At 26.2% G+C, this 23994-nt stretch overlaps 1 protein-coding gene across 1 annotated transcript in view; it reads left to right on the forward strand.

The window, feature by feature from the left end:
• LOC100200523 (ribonucleases P/MRP protein subunit POP1) overlaps positions 1-23896 on the forward strand; it is a 30386-nt gene extending 6490 nt beyond the window's left edge. Inside the window, exons 5-9 of the mRNA XM_065792581.1 lie at positions 322-783; positions 943-1086; positions 13607-13654; positions 22645-22876; positions 23181-23896. Of these exons, the coding sequence (XP_065648653.1) occupies positions 322-783; positions 943-1086; positions 13607-13654; positions 22645-22876; positions 23181-23862 (1568 nt within the window). The 3' untranslated portion in view covers positions 23863-23896. The remainder of the gene's footprint in view (positions 1-321; positions 784-942; positions 1087-13606; positions 13655-22644; positions 22877-23180) is intronic.
• The last annotated feature ends 98 nt before the right edge of the window (positions 23897-23994 follow it).

The raw sequence follows: 23994 nt of genomic DNA on the forward strand, positions 1-23994 counted from the left end.
GAAAAATGGCATAAAGGAATTAAAACACATGGTAAAATTAAAAATTAAAAATTTTAAAGTGCTAAAATCTTAAAAAAATGTGCATTTACAAGTTGAGAAATTATAACCATCAGTTTATTATACCTTAAAATGCTTAATAATTTGTAAAATGGTTAAAACTCATGACTGCACTATGAAAGTGAATGATGCAGTTAGATGGTTTATATGTATTATTTTGTAAGTATAGAGCATAAAAAGTAATAAAATGTATACAAATTCAATTTTTTAGTACAAAATTTTTGCACCTTATGTTCAAAATAAAAGTAACAATTTTTTTTTCAGACTGTTTATTGCATGGTAAAGATTTTGTGGCAGGAAAAAAATATATCAAGCAGATTTTATATTATCCAGACTCTTATCCAAAGAACTGCATTGGTCCAATTTATATTATTAATGGTAAAAATCTATCTGATGGTAGAAACTTATTTTTCCTTGTCTCTCACCCAGAAATATCAAAGAGTGTTGTTGATATTTTTCGAATATTATCAAATACAGAATCAAAAAAAAAGAATGAGTTAAATGAGAAAGAAGAAAATGCAATTGATGTTTTCTGTCATAGACTTGATTTTGTTATATTCTCATTAAATGGTCCACTAAGTAGTTCAATTGTGCAAGAAGCACTAAATTTAGATAAAGTTCACTGGAACACTGGAAATCAATCAATCACAAATGTTTTGGTTGATGATCCAAGATTTCATATACCATACAAAAAACAGAGTCCATTCCACATAAGCCATCAATCAGGTATGAAATTTAAAAATAGATGTTTAATAGATGTTTATATTTATTTATTTAACAAGGTTTTTATTTTTATTTATTTGTTTTTTTTTCTAAGCTGGTTTTATTTTTATAATAAATTTTAATTTTTATACTATACATAAATTTTTTTTATTGCGAACTCAGAAAAAGGAGGTGAAATACAGGAGTACTCTGATCTCTGGAATGAAACAATGAGAGATGATATAAAAAAAAAAAAGATATCAGATGATGCAATTAACAAAATGAGGAGTGAACTGTTGATTTCTGGAAGTGCTTTACCTATTGAAAGTACAGTTAATAACAATTTTTTAATTACATATGCTATTTACTTATATAGGGGTGATTCATACTTTATTCATTTTTGAAATTCATTTTGCTTCAAAAATAAATTTATGCTTAGTAATTTTGGTTTAACTTTACTTTTAGGATAGCCACTGGCTTTTTTTTTACATATTAGCTTCCCACAGTCTGGGGCCACTAATTTTGAGCAGGCTTTTCCTTAAAATAAGACATTTAGGGGAGTTAAATAAAGTAAGAATAATTAAAAAACTCACACACAGGAAGCTTGATAAACAAGGCAGTTTCTCAATAAAACAAGTGAACATGTTACTTTCAAAGAATTTTAGAGTTTGATTCAAATTTTCACTTTTAAAGCTTGTGGCTTATGACTATTGCATATTACCTCATACTGGTAACTATACAGTATATTGCCACAACTTGGTTTTTATTTTAATGTCTGCTTTACTTGAGTGGAATGACAAGAGGTATCAAAATCAACTGTATTGCTTCTACATGCTGTTTATTTCAATTTCTTTCTTTTTTTTTTTTTTTTTTTTGTATTCTGCTAAAGTACTTTTTCTACACCTGAAACAAACAATATTAGGAGAACCTTGTATACCAGTACATTTGTACCTTGTATATACACTACATCTATATTCTGTATACCGCTACATCTCAACCTCGTATACTACTACATCTGTTCCATGTATATCACTACATCTACATTCTGAACCCATTGCACATACAATTAGAAATAGCAAATTTAGAAGCATAAACAGCATATCATTTGAAGCATAATGAACATACAGAAAAAGAAGAAAAAAATAAAGAATAATGAAAAAAAAGATTGCTGCCTCATGCCAAACCCTCAGTCAATGTAGCTGCATTTACTTGCGGCAGCAAGCTGTAAAATAGTTGATTTATGTAATGAAACCCCTGGTAACAGGCTATTTCAGTGTGGCAGAGATGTTATCTAAACAATCATTTATAATAAAAAAACATTTTCACCGCAATCATGAAATATTTTTTTTTGTTGATAAAAAAAGCAGATTGTTGAATAAATTTTTTTCTACTTTTTGTTTTTAAAATTTAAATTTATTTTATTATATCTAGATTAAATTTACTATTAAATATTAATAAATCTAAGTTTATTTTATTAAAGTTTTTAAAAATTTAAATTGCTCCGTTTTAATTTTTTTTTTACTTTTAAAATTTCTAAACTATGTTAAAGAAAATTCTTTTAAATAAATTTTATTCAAGTTACTTTTTTATGTTAGCTTTACATTTAACTGTATTGTTTATATATTTATAAATACAAATTAATAATTTTTTTTTATCTTGTTACCAAAGTGCTAATATACAAAAGTAATAATGCACTTATAACTGTATATATTTCTAATCAAGCCTGTAGGAAAACCCTAATCAAGCCTGTAGGAAAAATTATTTTAAAGATATTATATTAAAAAGAATTTTTTTAGTAAATTTGATATAACAAATTTATAATAATATAGTTTTATTAGTTTTGAACTTGTTTTTTAGCAAAAGTTTTTCCATTTTCATTGATTTTTTAGATTGACCATAGGATGAACATAGATTAGAAATGATTACCTAGTTTATAAGTAGTTGGCGATTTTGTTAAAGCCAAAATGTTAAAAAAAACTGTTTCATAGTTTTCATTTTTTATTTTTAAACCACTAAAAAAAACTGTAAAGTAGTATGAAATCGAAAATGTTGAAATCGGCGAATTAAGAATTTGCAAATTGTGATGGGCCAAAGTTATTGTGAAAGTATATTATTTTAAGTAATCGCAATCACTAATTTTTATGTTTCTGGACAAAATCTTTTAGTAAAAATAGGTTTAATCATGTTTTAAAACAATGTTGATATAAAATAACCTAGTAAGACGAATATCTTATTGATGACTGATAAACTTGGTTGATAGTTTGTTTAAAGTTGTTGTAAGAAGTAGTTTTATTTATAGTTGATAAAAGAATAATTAATTGATTGTTAAGAACTTCACCCATAAACATTAAAGAAAACAACAACAATTAAATTGCGAGAAAGTAAACATAAGACAATAATGTGTGTTATGAATGTTTTAAGAAATAAATGGTACAAGTTTTTTAAAATAAGGAATGTACATTTTTTAACTTTTTACAGTAAATGCTTAAGCTATATGAATTTTAAATGTGTTGGCCCTTGTATAAAAGTAATGCAAAAAAACAAAGAATTCTTTTTTTTAAGTTTTCAAATTTCGACCTCAAAAACCTAGGTTTTGGGTATAAAAAGGCAGTATACGTGGTTTGCAACTTTTGACAGATTATTCCGATTGACTCAAAAAGATATTCAATTAAATCTTTGATCCCAAATACCTCTAATTAGACACCTAGTTATTTTAGCTTAAAAACTTGTAATTTTAAAAGTTCACATAGATGGTTATTTTTTCTATATTTTGCTGTAATATCTTGTGTTGTTAATTGATTATTTGGTTCCAAATTGCAAACTAAGTGTTATGATTGGTTTTGAAAGTAAGTTTCGAGTTATCCACATTAAGAGATATTATGAAATAAGGTCTGCTTGTTAGAAAATATGAAAACTGTAAAGCAAACGCTAAACTTAAAGATACATAGGTAAAAGTTTTCTTTAAAATGAAATCATAATGGTTGAAAGCGAATCCTGTAATTTCGATTGTGGTGGATGAAGTTGATATAAATAGAAAAATTAAAGCATGGAAAAAATCCACAGATATTATTAACTTCAAGTGTAATTTAAGATCATTTCTAAGTCTAACTCTACTCTGGAAAAGCTATTTGATATTGAGAAGTGCAAGTGTGATGTTGTTTCTTGTAAAGAGTCAATTTATAATATTTTTATTTTTAAAATTTATATTTATTGTTAATGAGATAAAACAAAATACCTATAATAGAACTTTGGTATATAAAATCTCAAAAAGAAATATTTGGAACAAAAAGTAGTATGCAAATAGGTGCTCAAGATTTTAAAAAAGCCAACAGAAAAGATACAAATGGTAAAATAAGGAAACTGGAAAAAGAAGTCACAAATAGAATACGTATCTTTTCATCATCAAGAAAATAAAATCAAAGAGCCAATTGATAATATTGTAAATTCTGATGATGAAAGATGTTGTTCCTAAAACTGATTCTAAGTACAAAAGCAAACAAATTTCTAAAAAGTCATTAAATATGAAAAAAGTTACATTGGCATCTTAAGATATGGGTTATCTAATAGAGCAACTGCAACAATTTCAACACTAACACTAAAAGCAACTATAGAGGCAAGCTTTCTTAAAGTGAATTTTAATGACTATGAAATAGTGACAGATAATAAGAAAATTTAATCCTCTAAATTGAAGGTGATGAAACAATTAAAATCTGTAAATGATAATATTGTAAAAAAAAAGATATAGTTTAATGTATAATGATTGATCAGAAAAAGGTGAGACAAAAATTTCATTGACGGAAGAAGTTGTAAAATTTCACCACAGACTTGTTCAAGAAGACTGTTATTCAGTTTGTGCAGAGTCAGATGGTTTATATCAATAACATCAATAAAAATGATAAAGAAAGCAAATCTGAGTTTATTATCCCCAGAAGAGCACATAGGAGCACATATATACAAATGGGTTATAGAACATAGGATATTTCAACTTTAGTTGCTGTTGGCTGTGATTCTGCCAATTTTAAAACAGGTAAATGATTGATAATAAATACAGGTATATGTTTGATGACAATACAGCTATATGTTTGATGACAAGTGCCATGCATACATTTAAGCAATTACTTTTTTGGCTGGAAAAGAGATTTCATTTATTTTTTAAGAATAAAATTTCAAACCAATTTTATATAGATGGTTTGTACCTTACACATAAATAAACCCCATTGAGGCGCCTAATGTCAGTTATTGATGCCATCAATAACTGATATTAGGTGCCCATATGACATTAGGTTTCCATCATTAGACAAGAATTTTTAACAAAATGTTTTCTTGCAATATTAAAAAACTTGTCCCCTATTGCCAATAATCTCCACTAATTAATTTATAAGGTATTGATAAAGATACTTTAAAAAATTGTATATGTATAATTAAGATCATTCTGCAAATACATACAAATGACTAATTAATGATCGATTTGAAAATGCAGCAAACTATAAACAATAAATTAATAATTTTTTATGCTTTTAATTGGCTGTATTTGGGGTGGTGCTTAAGGAACCTTTTGCAACTGTTTGCTACATTACAGTCATAATATTGTTATGCAAGATATTACAGCAAAATATATCAAAAATAGTAATCTTTGTTAAATTTTAAGTACTTTAACTAAAATGACTCTATAGGTGTCAAATAACTCAAAATTCACATTTTTTACCCAAAACTTTGGTTTTTGAGGTCAGAACTTGAAAATCTAAAAATATAAATTTTTTAATTCTTATTTACCATTACTTTTATATAAGGACTAACACATTTAAAATTCATATGGCCTAAGCATTTACTATAAAAAGTTGAAAAATGACCTGCCCTATTTCACATGCATTTATTGTTTCTTGAGGGAGGTTATTCTACATGTTAATTGATCTTTAGGTAAAAAAGTTGTACTTTGCTGTGCTGGAAACACCTCTCTGGTAGATCTTTTGTTCATATCCTTGTGTTCATGAGGTATTTTCTGTAATTACTTTTTCATTTGGATGATGCCAATCAATTTTGTCTATACCTTTATGAAATTAAAAAAATTGAATTATGTCGCCATGATGACACCTCACTTTGTATTTTAGTCCTCTTAGATTTTTAATTCTTATTGCTCTCCTATGAACTTTATTTATTTATTGAACTCTATTGTTTTACATCCTTATTATAGTATGGATTCCAGACTGAAGCAACATATTCTAAATGGGGATAAAATAGAGATGTATACAATAATCTTGTTAAATTTATGTTGAAGTTTTTAAAACTGTGTTTTATTAGACCAAGTTTTTTGTTTGCTTTTCCGATTGTCATTTTAATGTGCTGTTCCCATTTTAAATTGTTCCTATTTTAAATCTTCTGATGTAATCACTGCAAGACCAATTTTGCTCTTTTGTTGATAAATTTGTGCAAGCACCTGCATCTATTTTAGTCACATTATAGTTCTATCTAGAATTTTTTTTCCATTGTATATAATGTTACACTTTTATAGGTTGAAATTCATGAGCCAATAATTCATGATTCTTTTTTCATTAATAATGTAGTAGTGGTGTAGTGGTAGAGCGCGTGCTTCATAAACAGGGAAGTTCTAAGTTCAATCCCTAGCACATCCCTGTTAGTACTGCACTCAACTTGTTTCTCCACGCAGCGGCATTATTTGTCAATGTTTTGGAGTTAAAGAGAGAGGGTTGTAACCACAAAAATGTAACCTCCTCGACTGGCTCTCATTCTTAGGTAGGCGAATAACATTTAAAAAAAAAATGATGATTTAAATCTCTTTGAAAAATTTCATTATCTACTTGGCTCATAATTTTGGAAATCAATTTAGTGTCATTTGCATATAATTTGAACTAATTTGAAATTTAAAATATAAATATATTTGAATTATAACACAAAAAATAAGGGTCCTAGTACATACTCTTAAGGTATCCCAAAAAATACTTTTTTTCCATTTGGAAAAATTATATCTGATTATTACTCTATGTTCTCGATTATTTAAAAATGCTTTGCACCAATCTAGTACCTAATTCCAAATGCCTCTGATTTGATACATAACTTTTTATGAAAAATGCTTTTAAATGCTTTAGTAAAATCTATAAATTTCAATAGAGTTCTTTTCTATTCCTTGTGTAATAAAGATTAATGACGTCAACAAATTAGTTACACATACTTTGAACAAAAAGAGCAATATCCTGTTGTTTTAAAATCAGGTCAATGTCAATAAGATATTTTTTTAAAACCTTTTGTATAATGCTCTCCATGGTATTGATGTGATTGAAATAGGTATTCTTTATAGTAGGCCTCGACACCGTGCGGGAATTTTTTGACTAAAGGCCGATTTAAAAAAAAAAAAAGGCTTTTTAAAAAGGTTAGTAAAAGTTATAGCTTTGCCAAGATTAAATACAACAGTCTGTTTGAAAAAATTCTTGATTTATTATTTCAAAATAAGTTTGTCGAGGTTAATTAGTGACTTTTTAATATTTTATAAAGTATTAAAAAGTTTTTAAAAAACTGCTTGTAAAGTTAAATAAAAACATTTTCAACTGAGATTTTTAATTTAAAAGAAATAATAAGTGAAATGAAAAAGCAATAAATTTTTTTTTTTGTATGAAATAGAAAAAAAAAACGTTTATATAAACTTCTTTGAGTTTAGTTAGTTTATTACTTTTGGGAAATGAATGTGTGAAGTATGTTCTTTAAAGACATGTTTGCCAGTGTTTGGCATTATTTCTTTGAAATAAAAAATCTGTACAACTCTGCAATAAATGTTAACTATCGAATCAGAAATGTTTTGCAAACTCCTTTTCAAGTAAAGAAAAATATATGTAGCAAAATAAAGACCATTGAGATAAAATATCAGATGGATATATTTTATGATGATACTCATCCACTATATAAGTTATTCAAATAAGTTCCATATTTTTCATAGTATGTAGTTGTATCGTCTCAATTTCTTCAGCGGAACGCTTTTGAACATAACCTTGCTGGTTATGTTCAAAAGTGTTAAACAATAGTATATAAAATGTCTGTATTTATACTATCTTCTAGATCTGCTAAATTGTAAATAATGTCAACTTCCCCTGTCATTTAAATCTTCAAGACATAAAAGACATGGTCGTCATTTCCTTCTGCGTCAATACTTAGCTGTAGCACCAGCTTCTCATGTTGAATATTTCAATAACTAATTTAGTAGTTATAAAATAAGTACCACCTGATCCTTGATTTAATTTTCCAAAGCATATTTAATTGGATCAGAAAAAAAAACCAACCTAAAATTACATATTCATTTCCAATTGATAAAAGATGGCAAGATAAATCAATTAGGCCATTGCAATTATGTGAAAGTGAACTGCTTGTATCTCCTGTAAGTTGGCGAACTTGTTTACAAAATGTTTGTTATATATTTGTTGCAATAACAAGCAATTTTTTTCCGAAAAACTTTTCCGAAAGTATTTCCACTTTGATATAATAAAGCAGCTTTTACATAAATTTCATCTATCAATAAAACACAGTTTATTTTTTTCCCTCAAGTTTTGATAGCACAGAACTTAAAAAAACTAAATCATCTTGAGAATTTATTTTTTAAGTTATACAAGTTAAAGTTCGATAATCACAACACAATTGATTGTAAACGAAACGACTTGTTGCAATATATTCAAAAGCCTGGGTTATTATATCAGGAGAATAAACAGTACAGACAACAGAATGATCTCTTATTACATTTAGATGCTCAAATATTATTTGAATGAATTAAAATAAAACTCTATTAAATAACTTGTTTTCAAAGGTGTATTATATTATAATACAGCTTTGAAAACAAGAGTTTTGAATGCTTTGGAGTACTTTATATACAGTTTACTTATTTGAACATTACTAATAATTCATGTAATAGTGAAGTAATGTGCGAATAAGTAAACTGTATATAAAGTACTCCGAAGCATTTAAAAATAGACTTAATTATTTTTGTTTTACATTTTTAACATCTTTTAAGTATTATAACACATAAGATTCTTTTGTGTCAATTTGCTAACTTACATTACTCAGACACAGTGAACACATTCTGGTTGTTTAAGCATGTTAAATAACTTATTAAATTGTATTAATATTTTAAAATGCTATGTATACAAAAAAATGTGCTGAATTACTTATTAAATTGCTTTATTATATTAAAAGTATTTAATAATAATTAATAACAATAATAACTGGCAACAAGCGAAATCACAAACTTAAAAGAATGTGTCATTTTAGAGGCAATTAACACTCGTGCTAAAGATGTAAGCAAGTTGCAGAGGATCCAAATGATTATAGTTTTATTATAAACTTCAAATTGTTGAAATCATATGTGCATCTTTTTGCTGTCATGTCAAGTATGTTTTTCATGAAACAGACATGGGTGCTATTCATAAGTTAAACTTTAAATTTAAAAGCTTGCTTAAGAGCAGTGTTTTTAATTAACCATTCTTTGCATCAAAAACTGCTGCGAATAAAAGTATTCATAGTAGATGAAATTGGTTGAAAGATCTACATTAGCTTTAAGAGAAGTAGGAAAGGACACAAATCAAATTCTAAAATTTTTTGAAATAAGTTGTAACATTTCAAGGACTTCTATAATTAATACTATTAAATACGTAATAGATCTGTAAGTATTAAAACATTATTAAGCAAGCTGTTATAATGTTTAGAAGATCTATTTCATTTCATTGATTAGTGTGAAATGAGTTTCTCAGAAGAGGTGACTCATTGTCATTTAAAGATGTTGTTAGTTGTGGGCTTTTTGTACAATTCTATATATTGCCACTAAAAGTAAAGTGTGTTGGACATGTGCAGTTTTTTTATTAGTTTCATTGAATTTGACAATGAATGTAAACAACTAGAACTCAATAATGACTTAATAACTTTCGTTGATACTATTAACTAACATGATTCTGAACGTTTTAAGTTATCTGGATTTTTAAGAAATCATTTTTAAATACACATATTTCAAAAATATGCTCAAATTGACAAAAATGCTGGACTAGCACGTTTAAAATAATATACATTACAACATTTTTAGAATTGTGCACTATATAAAGTGCAACTTCTCTAATTTGATTTTTGTAGATAAAAATAAAAGTTTAAATAATGAGATTTTTTAATTATAGAAATTTGGTTTATTTATTTTCATTATACATTTTAAAAGAGATTGTTTTTAAACGTGTGTAAAAATATTGTTTTTTTTTTCATAGAAACTATAAATTAATTATAAAAAACTATGCCAAGTACTTGTTTTGAGCATATTCATCCATTTTCACAACAATATATAAAGCTAAACACCTATCGTTAAAATAAAGAAATATAATATTATGGATTTAGAAATAAAAATTTGACGACTTGCTGAAGATCTTTTTTAGTGGAGGATTTCTTGGACATTTACTATTTATTTTAAGTTTTTGGGGTTTATCCTCTCTAACCTTGATATCTTATAACTTATTATCATTGTTATGGTTCCTATAGAAAGAAAAAAAAGCTATGCTTTTCTTAAGTTTTTGAAACAGATTTTTTAAATTATAAATGAAAAAAAAACTGTACACAATTAAAAAATCCTACAAAAAGTTGATTATATATAATTTTAAATATGCTCATTTGGAATTTTTGTGTAAATTTGAGCATATTTTCAAGTACATGTACATATTGAAAAACATTGTTTTAAGAAAACGCAAAAATGAAAGCAAAAATAACTTATAAGTCACAAAAACTCGAACTCCTTTTCAAATGGAAGAATCTTCTTCTTATTCAGCTGACTTTAATCAACTAATACTTTCTTGATTGCTTTTAGGATTTTCCCTCATTTTGAATTTTGAGTAAAAACTTAGCTTAACTGTTTTTGTTTACAGATATCAAAAATAGTTTAAGATGCATTATTGAATTCAATGAAATAATACAAAACTGCGCAAGCTCTAACTTCGGTGTTGTATATTAATCTATGTAGTAAAATGTATATGTAATGTAAACTTTGCTAACAAATCTATGAAGTAAAATCAATTTTTTAAGTGATAATCAATATTTTTATCTGCATTCCACAATTTTACACGATTTACAGTTCTCTGATAAAACCTGAATACTATTTAATACTGTTATGAGGTTTTACAACTCTATTTAATGATGAATGGCCTTTTTTCCAATTTTTTTCATTTCTTTAAGCAGCACAAGCCATAAGTAATACTGCAACAGCTTCACATGCTTTTAGAAGTGTTTATTTGGTGGCACGAGATCACTTCTTACATATCTTAAAACCAATGAAGGCCTTTGTATCAAACTTTCATCTAATACGTATACTTTTCTTAACTGCAGGGTTCAATGTAAAGAGTAACTACTTTTAAACATGCAGCTTTTACCTTTTAACTAAGTTTAATTTATGAACATCAACCATGCGAGAATGTTTTTCATAAAACATTTTGAAATTCCAGATTGTTTTATGAAAAACATTCTGGAATTTCAGCTAAAGGTAAACATAAATTTTCAACAATTTGAAGTTTATAGTATTTTAGTTTATAGTAAAATCGTAATCATTTGGATCTTCTACAACTTTTTGCACGAGTGTTGATTGCCTCTAAAATCACACATTCTTCTAAGTTTGTGGTTTTGCTTGTTTTATTGTATTATTGTTCAAATTATTTACAATTTACTTAGTTGCTAAGTTTGATTACCTTGTTTAACAGTGTTTAGAAAATAAGTTATTCAGTATTGAGTTTTAGTTTAAACAAATAAAAATTAATTATATCATGAGGAAGAGAATTAAATTCTACATAAATTTATTCAAAATAATAAACTTTTTAACTGTTTTTTCGATAGGAACCACATTAACAGATAATAGTATTTAGCCTTGCGTTAAACTAATGTGTATTTGTTTGACCTATAAGATGGCGTCAGAGTAATAATGTTTACATCGTGATGTCAATAGAACACCATCTACTTCTTCAAATTTTAACTTATCAATTATTTTATACTCTTCTAATTCATCTTTTTTGATACCTATTTTTGAAGAAGACACAGTTTTTTTTATTTTTTATGGTGAAGAAGGTTGACAACTTTTAGAGATATTTGGAAACACTGATGGAGGATTAATCAGTCTCAGTTTACCATGATATAAAGTAAACTCAGCATCATCTGGCCAATGCAACTTACAAATAATGCTATATTTTGTTAAAGTCCAGTTTGAGCAAGGGATACTCATAAACCACTTGTTTTTTTCAGATACTTCACAAGGAAATTTGTATTGAGATATTTTACACTCTTAAGACTTATAACTTGAGCAACAGTTTGGTACTCAGCATTATAAAGGCACCATAAACTATTTAACTTAAGTTTCTTTGAAAACAGCAACCATTATTTTCCAACTTTTATACAGCTTGTATTTAAAATCGGCCTTCAGTCAAATAAATTCCCGCATGGTGTTGAGGCCTTTTATAAAAAAGGCCTTGAAATAGATCTATAATTGTTCCAACATAGTTCATCTCATAGTTCATTTTTTAAACAGCGGTGTCACATTTACTCTTGACCAATAATGAGACATTTCTCTAGTCTTTAATGAGCAATTGAATATTATTAATAGCAGTACAGCTAAAGCTGAGCTAAAAAGTTCATTTAATTTGTTTACCATTTGAGACCCATCAGTGGTGATAGTACCATCTTTTTTTTTTGTTAGCTTTGATTCTATCTTTTGCTTTTTTTTGTTTGTTTATGTATTTGTAAATTTTTGACTTTTTTTTGTTTAATGTAAAAGTTTTGTGTTTTGATTTTTTTCTCAAACAAAAAAGTTGAATAAAGACAAAAAATCAAAGAAATCTTTTTAAAATTTTTTTTATGTTTTAAAAAAAAGTTTATAAAACTTTTAAAGTAATAATATATTTGTTTATAATATATTAGGTTTACATATTTTTAATAATTGATTTCATTTAAAAATAGTAGGTAAGTGTTTTGATTAGCAATATTTTTGCAATGCCTAATGTATATATTATGCCAACCCCTCCCTCCCCCCCCTCCCTTATTTTATTTGTTTGTTTGTTTGTTTGTTTGTTGGTAAGATTATGAAAAGATTTTAATTCTTTTATTGATTTTTTTTATTAAGACTTATTTTTGCAGTTTTTCACTCTCTGCTACTTAATAAATTGTTAAAATTTTGCAAAGTTTTATGTTGTTTTCAATCAAAACTATGTTAGCTTGATTGAAAACAATATAAAACTTTACAAAATACAAAGCAAAATATGAAGCTATGTTAGCTTCATATTCTGCTTTGTATTCTGCTTTGACTGCTTCTGCCTCTCAATTGGCAGCCACTGTCATTTTTATTGGAGGCATATTTTGAAGGCTGCTGCTAATTGGGAGGCAGAAGCTTGGTGTCTGCCGCCAGTAAATATTTTTGAGGCAACATTATTTGGAGATTGCCTACAAAGCAGAATTTTAGTCTTCTGCTGTCATAAGAAATAAAAATGTTTTCAAAATTAGTTTTTAAATTAACAATTTAAAGATTAATTATGTTTGTTGAAAATCTGTGTTTTATTTGATTAATTGCTTAACTTCTATATTTCCTTTTTAATTTAAAAACTTTTTTTTAATGGTGGAAGCCAAATATTTTCCAATAAAAGCAACTTGAGATGTAAAATTTAAACCAAAAAATTTTTAGGAGGGAGTGGTCAATCATAGCAAAAAAAAATGGGAGCAAGAAGATTTATGCCATTTTTCAACTCTGTTTTGTTATAATAAATGTTCTTCATATGTAGATACTGTCTGCTAAAACTCTAGCCCTCAGTACTTTAAGGTGTTTTATTAATAATTTATCTCTTTATTTTAGGTCCAAAAATACCAATTGTTATTTTGCAAACATCTAATTCTGATTCTGGTATGTATTTAAAAAAGTAATATTTAAAAATATTTGTATTTATCTATTATATAACGCTCGCCAAACAATTACAAGTGTTTTTAATTAATAAATTCAAAGGAGATTCATACTCAAAAGTGTAAAGTGTACAACTCCAAATTGCCTAATGATCTATTCAGTGAAATAATAAGTTGCAACTAATCTTTTTTTTTCATCAATTACTTTGATGAAATATCGTAATTGTACATTTTTATGTACAAATTATTTTATTTAGAATTTAAATAAAACGTTTATTTTTCCTTTTTCATTTAAATTATTTTAAAAAGAAATTAAATAAAATGTTCATTTTGTCATTTTTATTTAAAATATTTTGTTTAGTGTTAGATTTTAGAATTTATCTAAAGCATTTTTTTAATTAAATTTAAAAAGCAAATAAAAATGAGTTTTTAAAATGTCACAGTCTAAAACAGGGAATATCTTTTCCCAGACATGTCCTGAGTTCTGGATGATTTTTTTTAACTTTAAGTTGTTTTGGATTTTAAAAAAGTCTTCCATAAATACAAGTTTAAATGTTTTTGCAATATATATGTTTTTAAATTTTTTAAGTCATTACCCATAAAAAAATAAAATGTTTCAAAAATTTTTTTTTGGAACCTCTTTAATTATTTGTGCCTGGGAGAAAATCCCCTTTCGCCCCCATTATGCTGCACTACTGAGTCTACTGGTTGATGAGTGCCTATTGTTAATAAATAATAAAAAAAAAAGTGAGGTAGACTTGGAAGGGGCTTGAGGGGCTTGTTGGTTTTAACTGATGATTTCTCAATTTACATTACTTGATGCTTGGGGTTAAGTATGGGTTTGACATCATTGTTAGGAAGCCAGGAATCAATTATGTTCTTTGTTTATAAAATAATAAATATTAACATAAAATTTTTTTATTTCTGTGATAATATTATTGTGATAAAATTATTCATTTAAAGACAATGTAATAAAAATTATAAATAACATATAGATAAACATTTTTCTTTTGAATATCTTTATGTAGTCAAATTGTTAAGAACTAACTGCAATCCTTCATTCAAAGTATTCATTCAGTTTAAGTAACTTTCATTTTGTTTATGTTCATGGTAATACAACTGCTCATTTGACATTTTCATGGATTGTTCTTATGATTTTTTTTACTATTATTTATGCAGGGTAAATTAATTTCAATACAAATATACTATTATCAATATTGTGTTTATACAAATAATTGGTTTACAAAAATAAATAAGTTATTAAGTTGTAAAGTTAAAAATAGTCCAAATGACACTATGGTATTTTATCATTTTTCTGATTATGAAAAAAACATAAAATTAAAGATATGTATTGTAGATGCTTTTTTATAATATATACTTGTTGTATAATATTGTTTTCAAAAAAAAAACTACAAAATAATTTATATTGTTTACAAAAAAGTTTGTTAAATTGTGAAAAAAACAACAAAAATGTACAACCATAAAGAAATAAAATATAACTCATATGCTCATAACTGGCAGGATAACTTGTTTTTTGTATGAACAGCTTGTTGTTCATACAAAAATGTAATACCAACAACATCAGGTGTTGTTGGTACATTAAAACTTTTACTAATATTATTATTAATGGTAAAACAATCAATTAATTTTATAAATGGTAAATGAATCAAAATAAGGCTACCGGACAACAGCAAATCTGGAATTTATTTAATTGGCTGTAATTTCTCAAAATGTATGTTGGTGAAACAAAATTACTAGAACTAGAAATCATAAAAATGTGTAATGGAAGGTAAGTATCATCAGTCTGCTATAGCTATTCATAAAAAGGCTGCACATAAAAACACTAAAAAAATAATATAATAAATTTGATTGAAAAGTTTGCAAAGTCTTAGAGATTCAAAAGTATCAGTGCTCTCCAATATATGGTGGAATTAAATTAGATAATGAAATATATATGTGTGTGTGTATATATATATATATATTATATATATATATATATATATATATATATTTATATATATATATTTATATATATATATATATATATATATATATATATATATATATATATATATATATATATATATATATATATATATATATATATATATATATATATATATACAACCCTCGGTATTAGGAAAAATGAGGTCAGCAATAAGTTGCTGACCTCAAACTGTTAGAGGTCAGCATCAGGTTGGCAAAAAAAAAATTTACGCAAAAGGGTTACCATAATACATAGAAATGAGGTTGGCAATTATTTGCCAACCTTAAATGCTTTTAGGTCAGCAGTTAGGTTGGCATTGCCAAATGCCAATATACATATGTATATATGTATATATATATGTGTGCGTGTGTGCCTGTGTTTGTGTGTGTGTATATATGTATATATATATATATATATATATATATATATATATATATATATATATATATATATATATATATATATATATATATATATATATATAATCAGCCCTCGGAATTAGGGTCGGCATTCTGCAATTCTGACCTAACTGCTGACCTAGAAGTGTTTGAGGTCTGTAAAAAATTGCCAACCTCATTTTTATGTCTTATGGTCAAACCATTTTAAGGTCGGCAGTTAGGTCGCATTGCTGAATGACAACCCTAATTCTGAGGGCTGGTATATATATATCTACTATAGTGTATATAGATCACAAATGTTTACTAGTTTTGCTTATCTTTATAGCATACAGTTTTTTCAGAAAAAGAAAAAACAAAACAAAGAATAATGACCCTGGCAACAGGGTGTTTCAGTGTGACGTCACAGTGCTTTTCTAAACACTCATATATGTATATACAGTACACTCATATATGTATATACATATATATCTATATATATATATATATATTTATATATATATATACATACATATATATATATATATATATATATATATATATATATATATATATTTAATATATATATTTATGTATATTTTTTAAATATTAAGTATATATAATTTTTTTTTACGCGAAAACTGATTAACAGTAAAACTCAACACGACAGATATTTAGTTTAGTATTTGTCAAAAGATAAAGCTTATTGCTTTCTTTGTAGACTTTTTTTGCATACACAGACTCAGATGATGGAAGAAGAATGTTGTGACTGGAAAGATGTGATTCGGATATTGCATAGACACGAAAAAAAATCAAGGACACATGGAGTGCATGGTTAAATGGATGGAATTTTATAAAAGAATCAAAAACGGAAAAACAATAGATGAGGAAAACGAGGGATTGGTTAGAAAATCTCAAAAGTATTGGTATAATTTGTTTGAAAGATAGGTTGATATAATAAACTTTTTAGCCTCACATAATCTGGCATTTAGAGGTCATTGCGAATCACTTAACCTGGATAATAGCAGAAAGTGGTAACTTTATAGACTTATTTAAGTTGTTATCCAAATATGATCTGACACTAAAGGAGCACTTGCAACAAATTAATGTAAAGCAAATTGCTCAAAATTTTTTGAGCCACGACATTCATAATGAACATTGATGTCTGAAACAGTCATTGCTGGAATATACTTTTAATAGTTGCAGCTAATTCTTCTACAATAGCTAGAACATTTTTTGGCTTTATTATTAAAATCTATGTACTCTTTTCAAAGTCAAGCAAGCATTGGGAACTTACAAAAGCTAAATTGAAACTAACACTAAAACCTCTTTCAAGAGTAGAATAGGAGCAAGAGTAAAATAGGAGCAGTAAAAGCTATACTGTTGCAATTTGATTGCAAATTGAACGGATGATTCGGAAACCCTAAGTGACTGCAAAGCAGTTTTGAACGAAATGTTAACTTTCAAATTTATTGTTGCTATACTCTTGTGGTATGAGATTTTATTACATGTAAATAATATAAGTAAACTATGGCAATCGATTCCAGTAAACTTAAAAGTCGCTGTTGATACTTTGCGTTCATTTTGTACTTGGATTCAAGAATTCCATGATACTGGAATTAAGAAAAGCATTGCAGATGCTCAATTATTTGTGGAAAAAAGTGCTTACAAAATTGAGTCACAATTTAAAGAAAAAAGAATAGCACAAAAAAAATGAATGTTCGGTTATGAACACATGGATGAACCTATACAATCTGCTGAAACATAGTACAAATTAAATTTTTTAAGAACTTTATGAAGAACCTCAAATTTTAAAATCCACTTTACTAGAAAATATAAATGATTCAAAGCAACTTATACAGTACATTTTAGAAAATAATTTTGAAGAAATATATTTAAATCTTTACATAACAATCAGAATCATGCTCACAATTCCAGTACGTACAGCTTCTGCTGAGAGAAGCTTCTCAAAGTTAAAACTGATTAAGACCTCCTTAGAAGCATGATGAGCCAAGAAAGAATATCTGCTTTATCCATTTTGTCAATTGAAGTTGAAATAGCGGCGGTGTTAGTTCTGACGCAATTTTAAAAAGATTCAGCGAGGCTAAAAGCGAAAAGTTCGTCTTTTTAAATTTGTGTTTGTTCATGTAGTCATGTAGTTAATTCATAATTAACAATAAAAGTTATATGTTCCTCCTAAATTTTTCAATCTAAATTTTTAAACTTATAATGAAACCTAATATTTAAATATTAAGAACAAATAAGTGTGAATACTTATATCAAAATTAAGTGTAAAATAAATGTTTAAAATAATTAACAATAACAGCCCTGACATGTGTTTATAACTTTAAATAAAATATAGGGCTCAATAAAAATTCAAGTCCAGAGATTCAACCAAATCAAGGTTTGTTTTTATTAGTTTTTTTTTTTACATAAAGGGGCCTCACAAAGCTAATTTTGCTGACATCCACTATTTGCCTAACACTGCCACTGCATATTAAGTTAAATAAATTTTTTAGAAACTTAATGTAACTTTGTTTTGTTGTTTAAAAGTCTGTTTATTTTACAGACAATGTTGTCCGTTTATATTGTTATTCCGTTTAAAAAAAAAATACTTTCATAAAAAAGGCTAATCACCTAAGTAAATATTTTTCTGATTTAAAAAGTTTAATCAGATTTGGATTCTCCATAAAATTTTGCAAGTTTTACTTATATCCCAAATTTTATTAAACAATTAAAAAAAAAAAAGTCTGAAATCGACACTCCTTAACCTGTATGTCCACGTTGTGTGTTTTCTATCATGTAATATTCATTAACCAGTGAGGCGTGTATTGACTAAATCTGGCACAAAAATAATAGAAATTTAGGAAATATTTAAATAATCAGTAGGATTTTCTGGCAGTAAGCATTTACATACTAAAACCTAAAACTCAATTTTCTTGTAATCAAAAAATGGACATATGGCCTCCTGGTTTTCTTGGTTGGCAATATATTGTTGTTCACTGTTTTTTGATTAATCTATAATATATTGTTAATATTATATGTAAAAGTACATGTATAAATTTTTAATATGTATGATTGAATTTATTCTGCTCCTTTCTGTTTGTTTACAATATTGTTTCTGAACATATCTCATTAAATGCTGGGTTATTTTACATATTTTTTTATTTTAAATATTATATTTTTTCCCTTTCATGTCAAGTTTACTATCTTTATTATATCTGTCTATATTTATATTTATTAAATTGTAATATATATATATATATATTTTTTTTTTATTTGTCTATTTTATTAAGGTGTGTCACTCCATTGACTAGTTTTTAACTTTATATAAATGACACTGAACTTTTTTTCTGAATCATAATTAACTTAGTAATTTTAAATTTTATGTTTAAATAAATTGATTTAAAAAAAAATGTTTTTAAACTCCTCTCATCTATATTAAATATCTGTGGTTGAGAGTTTTATATTAAATATCTGTGGTTGAGAGTTTTATATTAAATATCTGTGGTTAAGAGTTTTATATTAAATATCTGTGGTTGAGAGTTTTATATTAAATATCTGTGGTTAAGAGTTTTATATTAAATATCTGTGGTTAAGAGTTTGAGCATTTAATTGGCAATTATTTTTGATTTGAAAGAAAATATTGGAAATAAGATTTAAGTAAGATATAAAAGTAGTTGCAGTTCTCTTTATTTAAAATATTTGATAATTGCTAAATTCCTTTAGATTGATGTGATTAATGTTTTATTTATATTACGCTCTATGCTTTTATTTTTTATTTTTATTTTTTTTTAAATTGTTTGAAATCAATAATATTGTTGACAAATAAAAGATTATTTTCAGTGCTTATTATAAATATTTTTATAAAAATTTTAGTTCTTTTAAAAATTTAATGTAATGTTTTTACATTAAAAAATCGTAAAACATTTGAAAAGTTTATTATGACTGTAGCTTATATTTTTAATCACAAAATTTGGTTGGTATATAGATGTATACAGTTTATTAGGAATAATATGCATAAATATATATATTTTTTTGAATTTTTTTTTTTATAGTTAACGGTTTCTTTAATGGTTTTAAGACACAATTCATTGCTTGAAAGTCCAACCCCGTAATACTGGTCATGGTAGGTCTGATACACACCTACCCTTTATTCTTTCAATAAGTTACAGAAAATGGTAGAAAGTAACATCATAAAGATCTCTAATGAGGCTGAGATACTATGAGTATTTCAGCCTCATTAGAGATCTTTATTATCCATTTTCTCATGCATTTCTAGAGTGTTATATGCACAGAGCATAATATATATAATAGCACAACATAATATATCCACTACATCACGACTCCTAGCATTCATGCAAGTCATATTTTGAAAATGTGGAAATATTTTAGCAAAAAATCTCCAAAGTATATTTTGCTTACCATTTGTCTTAATTTTGTGTTGGATTATTTAATTTATTTGAAACTTTCTTCAATTTTTCTAAAGGTAATGACTGAAAAGGTTAAAAAACAGATATATTTAAAAAAGTATATATTGAAACTTGTGTTTGCGGAAAACCTTTTAACAAATCTATAAAAGCAAAAAGTATTAAATTTATATATCTTATAAAACAAATTTATTTAAATATATAATTAATTTAAACTTAAATATGTAACAAAACAAAATATATGTATTTTTGTAACAAATTAAAAAAAAGTACAACTAAAACATAACATTTGTTAATTTTCTTAGAATGAATAAACATAGAAGACATCACAACTTCTGTTAGGTACGTTTCAAAGTCAGTTATAACAGCCGGAATCTACAGGATAGGGAAACCAAGCACACCTTATTATAAAAATGGATATGAATGATGACATTAACATGTATTATAATAATTATGTGATTACATAGTCATGGTAAAGTGTTAAAAGAAAACATCTTATGTCAATAACAATCTTATCAAAAACATCTTATGTCAATCATCAAAAATTTAAAACATCTCAAATAAAATAGAAAACATACTTTTTCAGAAAAAATTACTTAATTACGATATCATTTTTGCAACTGGATCAATTTTAAAATGACTACTTTTCAGAACAAAAGGTAAATGACAGAGCCAGCTAAATTCGAGAAACATATATCTGTTTACCACAAGAAACACTGTCTAAAGCTCTGCATCATTATAATTATTTTGAAGAGCACAATCTTTAATTTGAGTGCCATTGCATGACCCAACTTTGAAATCTAATTTTCTAAGTAACATAATCACACAACCAATTTTTAATTTTAAACAATGAGGAGATATACCTGAAGGAGTTAAGCTGTTCATAAACTCAACAGGAAAGTTATTTCTTTCTTTAATGTCATCAGTCTTAATTTCTTTCTTTAATGTCATCAGTCTCAAATTAATACTTAAAATTTTTTTTACCTCTCCCGTTAAATTTGTAATCACTTCATTGATAGACAGTGAATCCACAATAGTTTGTGTTCATTAATAGACAGTGAATCCGCATTAGTGTGTGTTCATTAATAGACAGTGAATCCACATTAGTGTGTGTTCATTAATAGACAGTGAATCCACATTAGTGTGTGTTCATTAATAGACAGTGAATCCACATTAGTGTGTGTTCATTAATAGACAGTGAATCCACATTAGTGTGTGTTCATTAATAGACAGTGAATCCACAGTGTGTTCAAAGAACTTGTTTAGCATAATCATCTTGTTCAGTAACTCCAATTAAATTTAAAACTTGATTTAAAAATTTAAATCAAGTTTTTAATTACGTTAATAAATTTCAAATCTTTTAACTCACCACTCATTTTTATAATATTATATGAGTTTTAAATAAAGTAAAAACTTACTTTTAATGATTGTTTAATATATACGCCAGTTTAATTTAAGTTTTTTTTTTTTGTCAATTTAAAAATAGCAAGTTTCTATATGAACCCATGTTAGTTAAAAGTTACGCATTTAAAAAACAAAAAAAGTATTCAAGTCTTTATTAATGCTTTGTTTGAACAATATTTTTTAAACATACATTTATTTGTTTTCTTTTTGACTTTTTAATTTTTTTTTTACGATTGACATTTATCATAAAAAATACATAATTAAATATAAATTAATAAATATCTCTATATAATATTTAATAATTTAAATAAAAAATTATTAGTAGTGATTTTAAAAGTGTTTTAATAATAAAAAAGGGTTTGTAAAGATTTAAGTTATTTCATAGTAATGGCATTAAAAAACATTTGTCACTTTTTTAACAAAAAATTTTTTATATTGTTTATATTTTTTTTATATTTTAAAATGTAAATAGCTGTGGTCAAATCGTCAAAACAAAGTTATCATTTGTGTGATCATATAATGGCATGCAAAAGCATGCATTCCGTTGTAACTTAGTGTATTAAAAGGTAACTAAGCGTAAGTAATTGTAAGAAACATGTTCAAAAAAGCCAGAAATCACTTTAAAAAAATGTTAAACATTAACTAAAGTATTAATATTTAGATGTAGTGGTTTTTGACTTGTTAACTTATATGCTCAATTTAATCTTGTGAACAGCCTGGAAGTTTTTAATCTGAAAATTATTACAATATTTCAATAATAATGTACATTAAACAGTTTGTTAAAATAATTCAATTTTAGATAATTCCAAACTTTGCAATGAGGGATACTATTTGATTCTTCCTGGTGGTTGGGCTATGCCCTTTTGGATTGCACTTGTTTATCAAGGTGCGCGTGTTGGTGCATTAAATGAAGATCAAAAGCTTTCATATGAAGCCCTTGTACCATATTTTCCAAACAATTTCCCTGATACTAATGCAGGTAAAAAGGATGCTGAAAGACGAAAAAAAGAAAATGAAGATTTATATAAAAGGTATGTGCTTTAAATACTTGAGGTTTAAGGGTTTAAGTTTAAAAGTTATTTGAAGACAATTTTAAGTTATTTATATTTTTTCTATTTGACTAATATGATTTATTTTCAGTAAATTAATTCTCCCTTCCCCCTATTTTCCATAAACATGATTAATGTGGCGAAGATCAACTATGGAATCACTCCATATGTTATTAGTTTTCTAATGTAATTAGTATACACTACAACTTTAACCCAGGCAAATATCAACAAGAGGTCACTTAGTTATATAAATATTGTGATAGGAGGTTAATTGCTTTTAATTTAGGTTTCCTCCACAAGTTAAACAAAATTATGATTTAAATGGTGTTGCAAATCCATTTGGATTACCATGGAACGAAATAACTTCACAGTGGAGGTTCAACATCCCTTCTCTATTGCCAGATTTATTTCAAAATTTTATAATACCAAAATCAGAGTTTTATGTTCTTAGAGATCAGTTATTATTAAACCAGATAAAACTAGGAAAGCTTTCAGAAAAGAGTTTAATTGATAAATTATTATATCATGCTAACAGCCTAGTATATATTCGTGTTTATTCATGCCACAATGGTTGTCCAGAAGATAATTCTATGTTGTGTATTCCTACTGGTGACGATTTAACTAAGTTTCGTGATGATACCAAAAATATACATGAAATAGAGACTGGACCTGAAGAACCTCTCCACAAAGGATTGCATAAATTGTTTCCACATATTTGTAAACAATATGGAATTGATAGATATAATGCCAGAGACATTGGAACAACAACAAGATGGCTATTAGGTTATATTTTAACAGGAGATTACTCGCTCAGTCGTGGTAAGGGAGCCGGCTTAGGTTTAGTTACTATTTTGGGGTTATTATATTTAACATCGTTAAAACTTTATTCAGAGGAAGATAAGTTTACTATTCTTTTCAGAAACATTGACACTAGGAAATATAGATTTTGTAATATTGAGATTATTTAAGCTTTGTTTGAATTAATGAATGTTTCTTGTGAAATAATGTACGCTTTTTTTTTTTCCTGAGTTGTTTTTTTGTTTATTAATTTCTACTAATTAAAAGCTTGTGTTGTTTTGAAAGGTTGTTGTTTTTTTTTT

This window comes from Hydra vulgaris, chromosome 03 (genome assembly GCF_038396675.1).
Source record: "Hydra vulgaris chromosome 03, alternate assembly HydraT2T_AEP".
Taxonomy (NCBI): Eukaryota; Metazoa; Cnidaria; class Hydrozoa; order Anthoathecata; family Hydridae; genus Hydra; species Hydra vulgaris.